The sequence below is a fragment of the Fundulus heteroclitus genome, chromosome 22 (genome assembly GCF_011125445.2).
Source record: "Fundulus heteroclitus isolate FHET01 chromosome 22, MU-UCD_Fhet_4.1, whole genome shotgun sequence".
NCBI lineage: Eukaryota > Metazoa > Chordata > Actinopteri > Cyprinodontiformes > Fundulidae > Fundulus > Fundulus heteroclitus.
In genome coordinates, this window is record NC_046382.1 from 15,950,723 (window position 1) to 15,958,842 (window position 8,120).

An 8,120-nucleotide genomic window follows, 5' to 3' on the forward strand; every position below is an offset into this window, starting at 1 on the left:
ATCTAGTTTTTTTTTTTGTTTTTTTTTAAGTAAAGGCGTTTTTGATAAGCCTATTAGAGTACCAAATGTCCCAAAATGGAGAAAAAACATAAAACAATTTGCTTCATTTTTTCTCTGACCTAAAACGTGGCAACAATGCTGTCATACCTCCTATTTACAAACAATGTTTAACGTTGTTTTCTATGGATTTGTTACAAGGGCTGACCTGAGACCAGGAGGTCAAGTTGTAAGAAAAAAGTTGGAAAAAACATCAACCCGAAATAAAATGTCAGCTTCTTGCTGTCTTAAACAATTCAGGTAAGTTTTTTTTAATCATTTTTGGAATTAAATTCTTTGACTTTATTAAATTTAACAAACAACTATGTCCCACTTTCTTAAGTGGGAGATAGTTTTAAGAAATTAACGTATTTAAACTATTAGTAATCCTACTATTAGTAATCCTTACATTGATTTATTTGTGTCTATATCCTGTCAAAGTCAAAATTCCAGCCTTTAATTTCCAAATGTTCGTTCTTTTTAGGCTCTATAATAAATTCAAAAGTTAACAAAGAATTTCTGAAAGCTCTTTCTACAGTGGTCAGGCTCAAATTATAAAACCTGGAAAAAAAAAAAAAAAACTAAGGAAGAGGATGGATTGATTGGATGCAAGGAAAAATTGATGGATGGATGAGCAAACAGGTGGATTCAGGACTTCGGTTGATTGAAACAGAGGAACAGATTAGGTGGATGGACTGGTTGATTAGTTCATAGATATAAAACAAATAATGTGATGAATAGCTGGTTGAATTGACAAACAGATAGGAGACTGGACTGGTAGATGGATGAAAGGATGGTTGGACTGATGGATCAAATGGAAATCCAACATTCACTGCAGACACGATGAAGCTTTATTGAATTTTTTTATTCACAGATGGAGAGGTTTTACATCTCGTGGAGATTTTTTATCTCCGTGCCATAACTAAAATCAGAAACAGTTCATTAGGTCCTACTTGAAAATGAAACTGAATTACCTGCATCTACAAACTATGTACAAAGCCAAACGCTCTCAAGCAAAAACAAGCCCGTGGGCAATTCTCCCAATTACTGTCACTCTGTAAGCTTTGCTCAACAAGCAGCAGTAGGAGTACCATCAACATGTCCGTAAGTGTACTGTAGCTAATAACTACCGGTATGTTATTTTATTACGGGGGTAAGACAGATAATTTGTATTTTGTAGGAAATCAAACACAATAAATAATGATTTTTTTTTTTTTTATTGCTGATAGTAAATAAGGAGTGTAGTTAAATAAACTTGTAAGATCAGTAGAAGGAGAGGCCTTCCATAAAACAGGAAACCATCCCATAATGCTTCAACAGATCACCTGAGGGTTTGTTATTCCCGTAAACAAAAAGGAGATCGCTTTTGCTTCCAAGTGAAAACGATGGGGATCAAAACGCTGACGTATCGCCAAAATCTTTGTTCCACTTGGTGTACATATTCAGAGTCGCTGGACTGACGGTGGGCTTGATGCGCTTCAGTGAGTCCTCAAAGTCTTTCAGCTTGATGTTGCGCATCTGTGAGCACAAAAAAAAAAGACTTTAACGACACGCAAACACAGGTATGTAACAGCGCACTATAAAAAAAAATGGAGATACGAGTAGCTCCGTGGGTATTTAACTGCATTATCTCACCTCACTGGCAGACATATTACGGACGTGTTCAGGTCCCAACTCTGAGAGAGAGAAAGTTCAGGTGGAAATTACCCAGAGCGCTCAAGAATTAGTGGCATCCCTGATAAGGATGTGTATAAAGCCTTCAAATGAATATATCACTTTATTGCAGCAGCATAAACTCCACCTGAAAAACCTTAACTTTATATTTAATGGTGAAAAACAACCCGTTTTAAGAAATTGTTGTTTCAGCATCAAACTTATTGGCACCCCTAACACTTACACTTATTCTGCAGTTATATCTGTAAGAGGTTTTTTTTTACTTAACTTTTTAAGTACATCTGATTGTCTAGCGCTTTTTTATTAGTAATACAAGACTTTAGAGTTAAATACAATGCAATAAAAAGGTCAATTTCTCTATGGGCCTCTTCAAAATGGGCAAGACAAGAGAACCTGATATTAATGTACGGCAGATCTGAGTTTAGCTCCACAGTCAGAGCAATAATTAAAAGGTTTTGATGTTTAACTAGAACTATGCGCTTTGGTCATAAGGCCTTAAAGTGTTTATAAAACTGGGACATTTTCCATATAAAAAAAAAAAAATAAAAAAAATCAGATCTGCCCTTTGCAGAAAAAACGATAATGAGTCCTTGTTGGGTCTTCTGGGAGGTTAATGATCAAAAAACCTTAGCAATTCAACACAAAGAGAGTTCCCCAGGGAGTAAAATTACCCAACGTATCATGACCATCTCAGCTTCATTATAAGGCTTCATAGACATCGTGCCTGTAAGCGTGAATAAAGTGAACAATAAGTCATACCTCTAATGGGTCCAAGTGCTGCATCTTTGGCCAGTGATGTCAGATCGCTGCCTGAATATCCTGCAGTGACTCTGTTAGACAACATTACCAGGACGTAATGCAAAGGTCTAACAGAAAAAAAAACAACAACACACCATTGCACTCTGAAGGCTGTGTAACACTCACCTTGCCAGCTGGGAGAGCTCGTTCTTGCTTAGTGGATTCCCGTGTTTTCCCAAAAGATTTTTGAGCAACGTGCATCGTGTCTAAAAACAATGAGCCAAAAGCAAAATTCAAATAAATCGCATCATTCACATATAAACATAAACAGAAGCGCACCTATGGATGGTTAATACCTTTTCATCGGGCAACGCCACGTAAACTCTTTTCGCAAAGCGTCTGCAAGACAATGTTAAAACATTTTTTTATATTGTAGAGAAAAAAAAAGCAACAGAAAAAAATAATTTGATGACCAGAAGGGTCAGTGAACACAAAGCCAGTAACACTCTTCAGAGCAGAAATAGTTACTAAGTGAAAAAAACTCATCCCGCTGCTTTCCGTATCAGTACGGTCTTTAAAAACGAACCCAGAGGAAGCAGAAATCGTTTGTGGAACGGAAAATATTTTCAGCAGAGACAACTCTGCTGTTCACCCATTTTGCCACCAGAGGACGTGAGAGTTTCCACAGATAAAACTGAACGTATTACAGCAAAGTTGCTGCTTTTTGGCATTTTTCAGAGTCCAGTTCTGTCTGTGATGTGACGCCGGATTAGGAAATGTCAGCAGAAATGCTCTACTATAACTCCAGGGACTGTAGACATAAGGACTGCTGGTGGTGATGTTATTCGTGCTAATCATGCTAACAAAGTGCAGCTTAAAAACGCCAACTAATCATTTTCTCCGTGTTGAAATAATTGTGAAACCCAGGCTAACTGATACGGTGCAGAATAAATTCACAGATCAGCATTTCTTTTAAGTCTGTCAGCCATATTTTGCTTTGTAAAAGAACAAACAAAATATGCTGTAATTCTTTTTTTGGTTGGCTCTCATTTGTACGGACACATCTGAGCCAGAAACTGGAGGGATCTGTAGATGTTCAGGAATGCAAAACGAGAGACAGGGCCATTTTTTTGGGCTGTTTTTTTTTCTATTTTTGCTACAAACAATCTTTTTGGTTAGAGTTCAGCTTTTAATGCATGCATGCTTGAAGAGAAATCAGAATCTGCATATCAGAGCGTAACAGAACATCTCTGATGGGTGCATCTCTAAAATCCTACACCAACAGACTGAAAGCGTACCTTAAGACGGCCTCGTCGAGCTCCTGTGGCCTGTTAGTTGCTCCCATCACCAGGACCCTCTCGTCCCCACCTGACTGCACCTGAAATGCAGAGGAGCTTCTGTGAAAACGACACCCCGGCGTCCGTGTCTGGCGAAAACACAGACGCTCGGGTCGAACGTCTGGAACACCGTCGCTCCCTCACCCCGTCAAACTCCAGGAGGAACTCGGTTTTTAAACGGCGGGAAGCCTCGTGTTCCCCCTCCCTCCTCTCACAGAGCAAGCTGTCCACTTCATCTGAGAGGAAAAGAGAAAACGGAGGAATATTATCGCATTCTGGCCAATGACAGGACAGGAAAAAGCCTGGAGTAATACGGACCGATAAAGATGACGGAAGGCTGCAATTCTCTTGCCACGGCGAACAGCGCTCTGACGAGCTTCTCGCCTTCTCCCACCTGCGACAATCACAGGCGGAAAGGTTTAAAAAGGGGTGTAGCATGGAGATTTACTGCAGAGAGACAGAGAGAATAAAAGTTTCTTACATATTTAGAGGTTAGACTGGCAGCGCTGATGTTGAAGAAGGTGGCGTTAGACTCTGCAGCGACCGCTTTGGCCTAGAAAGTGGAAGTGAACACTAATTCAGCTGATAGTAAATATATAATAATAACGTGGTCATGAAAATGTAAAAAGAAAAAAAAAAAAAACATTTTCAGCTCTTTTCGTGTTCTCTGAGCATACCAGCATGGTCTTCCCGTTTCCAGGAGGGCCAAATAAGAGCAAACCGCGTGCGGGCGCTCTCAGTCCGGTAAACAGCTAAACAGCAATTACAAGAAAGTTAAATTAAAACCATAAAAACAGTAACTTGAGATTAAACGCCTTGAAATAATAACCTCTGGCCTTAAAGCGGGAAGGATGACGATTTCTTGGAGCGCTTGTTTAGCCAGATCCTGTCCAGCGACGTCTTCGAAGGAAACGGACGCCCCCCTGCGGAGAACGGAGAGGGGCAGCTTTTAATGTGGCCCCTTTAATCCGGCGGACTCGTACCTCACAGGTGCTTCCAAATACCTGTCGACGATTTCATTCAGGATCAAGCTGGCCAGTTTACTGTCCACGTTCTTGAAGTTTTTCATGTCCCTCTTTGGTGGCTGTTTCCCAGCTGGAGGTTTGCCGTTCTGAGCTCTTCCCATGCGAGGGGTCACCTGGACGGGGGACAGCGTTTACCTTTAACAGCAGAGACGTAGACTTGGACGCACAGAGTTCTCGGAGGACTCCTCTGGTCCAAATCCTCTCTGGTGTCGGGACAAAACGGCTCGGGAGTGAGAGCTAGGGTTCTCCCCAGAACACAGCTGATAACACCGCTTAAAACGATTCAGAGCAGCTCGAAGCGCGCTTTGTCCGCTGCAGATCAACCTCTTGAACAGGATTTGTGTTTTTAAAGCTCCATTTTCACAGATCAATCACAACATCGTTGACTCCTGTGAGACGCTTCGTTTTGTGCCCCGCTCCCATCCGCCTAGAACGTAACTTTTAGCCATCGTACTGGAACAACACGTCTAAAGTGCTAAACTCAGACCTATTCCCTCATCTGGCCACCTTTGGTCTTCAACGTATCGTCTTCAGAGCCTTTAGCTGCCGTCTGTATATCGTCTCTGTCGGCTACATAGACACCGGTGGAAACGTGGGACCTGGAAACGACGTGTTTCCTTTATTTTTACCACTCAGATTTGTGGTAGTCAAACAAAACTGCAGTTATATTGAGTAATTATACCTCTTCTGCAGATCTCTGTTCATTCTTCTTTATTATAAAAAAATTAGATTTGTAACATCCTGAAAGACAGTTTCCAAACTGCTCAACACCCGACTGACTTGTTCCTTTATCAGACTCTTCATTGAGGTCACTGAATGACGTGTGTGTTTGTTTTGTGTCTCACATCAACCATAAGTGATTCTCGCTCATAATAAGTACCAGAAGAAATATTCACCTTTGGTTCAAGGGGTCTTGTTGGGGGTCTGACAGAAGTAGAAGGCCTGATGGTGGAGGACGCTGAAGGCTGGCTTTTGGGCTTTGGCTGTGAATTAGCAAGATTTGAGTTCGACCCACGAGGACTTTTACTCTTCGATGCCAATGTGGCCTCTGTGGAAAAAAAAACAACAGGGCAGAGTAAAAACGCATCGCCTTACAACGAGATCGTTCTTCTTTTACCTTTTTTTTTTTTTTTGCACCCAGGCACAACACAACTACAATGATTCAATCGGATTTTATGTGATACACCAACAGAAACTAGAACATAATTCTGAAGTGTGAAGATGACGATGCAAAGCTTTCAAAAATGTTTTACTCAAATGTGAAAACGGTGGCATGGATCATAGGTAACACCTCTAAACTAAAAAAATAAATAAATTCAGTAAGAAAAAAAGGAAGAAAAAAAAAAAACTTACAAAAGCAGCCAGAACGGCCATGTAGGGCTGAAGAATAATTCAATAACTATAGATAGATAGATAGATAGATAGATAGATAGATAGATAGAGATAGATGTATATCAATGATAGAAAAAAGGGTCAATAAAAAGTTCAACAGTTTTCCTTCCTTTTGCATTCTAGCCATGTAGGTTAATATTACATCATTACATCCTCCCAACCAATCATAACGCAGACCCAGGAACCAAGCTCCGCCCCCTTCAAAGAGTTCAGAGATCACGTTTTTGTCTTTTCTTTTCTAACAACTGAAAGTTTTGGTAAAATGTTGGTTGAATAACAGATTGAGTTTGAATTCAGTGTTTGTGTGTATCTACATCTAAACATAGGTCGCTAAGCAACAGTATAAAATGATCAGGGCTGCACCTAAAATATGTTTGGAATTTCTTGATAATTCTCGACATCAATCAATATGATATCTATTTAATCGAAATGCATTTTTTTTCTATATCGTCCAGAAACGGCCATGGTAGCAATGGATGAGCTGCAGAACGCTGCGGCTCAAGTGTGAGAACCTGTTGACAGGGCAACTATGTGACAGTGGAAACAGAAATGTTATCGAGAGAGAGAGAGATTTGACTTCAGTTTGCCACAAGCCGTGTGAGGGAAAAATCAATACGGCTCATCGCCCTGAAAACACCACTCCCACTGTGAACACTGTGGTAGCAGAATCAGGCCGAGGGGATGATGGGTGGAACTGAACAAGGGGTCGATAACGAAAGAAAGTCTGCAAAAGACCTCAGACTCGGGTGGAGGTGTAAGACTCGTAGCTAAATCCAAATGCATGCCACACTTTTCAGATTTCCCCTTGAAGTCCAGAACCATCCGCTGCTCTGTGTCGGTCCATCACATAAGATCCTTGCAGACGTGCACTTTAGATTGTTTGACGGGTAAAATCCCACCTACCCAACAGAGCGAGCCTGTCGTTTGCCATGGTGAGGTTGGCCTTCATTTTATCTCGCAGCCTCCTCGCTCGGGCATGTTGCTCTTCTGCTGAGGAAACAGAAGGTGGACAGTGAAGCTGAGGGAGGAGGTGAAGATCGATCCTCTCGGAGGCCGGAGCATCTCCTTACCTCCTGTCCCTGTGATCTCCACAGCTATGCCTCGCTCCAGCTCGGCTATGCCTTTCTTGTACCACTGCACGGCTTCCTCCTTGTCACCTGTGTTCACGCCACGGTGAGACATGTTTATCACAAAGCTGCCGGACACCTGACACACAACCCAAACCTGCGTCTAGCTGCTGCTGCGGGTGGAGACAGAAACACACCTGCGTCGTCTTCATCGATCCTCAGCGCCTTGGATATGTACTCAAACGCCTGCTTGTGGTGGTTTTTGATGAGTTCTCCGCTGTCTTTGCTCTTGGGAGCGTTTGTTTTGGCAGACATTACTCCTGCGTTACTTTCTCCTCCTCCTCCTCCTTCTTCTTCTTCTTGTCGCTTCTGGCTCGGTTAGCTCGTTGCGGGGAAACAAACGGGCCGGCATTTAACACGAAAACGCCGAGGCTTGTTAAAGCAGTGGCCTGTTTTGTGTCATGAACTTTGTGTGTCAAATGCTGTTGGATATTTCCGCACCATCGCTCGGTTTGCGCCGCTAACTTCCGTCTGCCTCCAGCTGTCTCTACAGTCCCAAATGTCCACTGCAGCAGCATCTCGGCGCACGCTACCGCCACCTACCGGCTCCTCCTTCTTTTTTTCCCCCCTTCTTCTTCTTCTGGTTTTGTGGCGGTTGCCGAACAACTCCTAGGTGCACTACCGCCACCTGCTGGATTGGAGTAGGATCAGAAACAAGTACACCATTATATATATATATATATATATATATATATATATATATATATATATATATATATATATATATATATATATTTATATATATTTATTTCCCTTTTCTTTTAAAAACTTTAAACATATAAAAATATAAA

General features: G+C 41.6%; 1 protein-coding gene across 2 annotated transcripts; it reads right to left on the reverse strand.

The window, feature by feature from the left end:
* Nucleotides 1-880: 880 nt before the first annotated feature.
* On the reverse strand, nt 881-7,848 carry spast (spastin). 2 transcript variants are annotated; one of them, XM_012874863.3, is made up of 16 exons: nt 7,467-7,848; nt 7,273-7,359; nt 7,106-7,189; nt 5,707-5,858; nt 4,790-4,923; nt 4,615-4,708; nt 4,463-4,537; nt 4,267-4,338; nt 4,104-4,179; nt 3,930-4,021; nt 3,747-3,826; nt 2,805-2,847; nt 2,635-2,714; nt 2,470-2,540; nt 1,672-1,712; nt 881-1,554 (listed from the first exon to the last, which is right to left on the reverse strand). In XM_012874863.3, the coding sequence occupies exons 1-16, from the start codon at nt 7,582-7,584 to the stop codon at nt 1,429-1,431; spliced, it is 1,425 nt and encodes a 474-aa protein (XP_012730317.2). In that variant the 5' UTR covers nt 7,585-7,848; the 3' UTR covers nt 881-1,428. The 2 variants fall into 2 exon arrangements, with proteins under 2 accessions (XP_012730317.2, XP_012730316.2); XM_012874862.3 differs by having other exon boundaries at nt 7,106-7,192.
* Nucleotides 7,849-8,120: the final 272 nt, after the last annotated feature.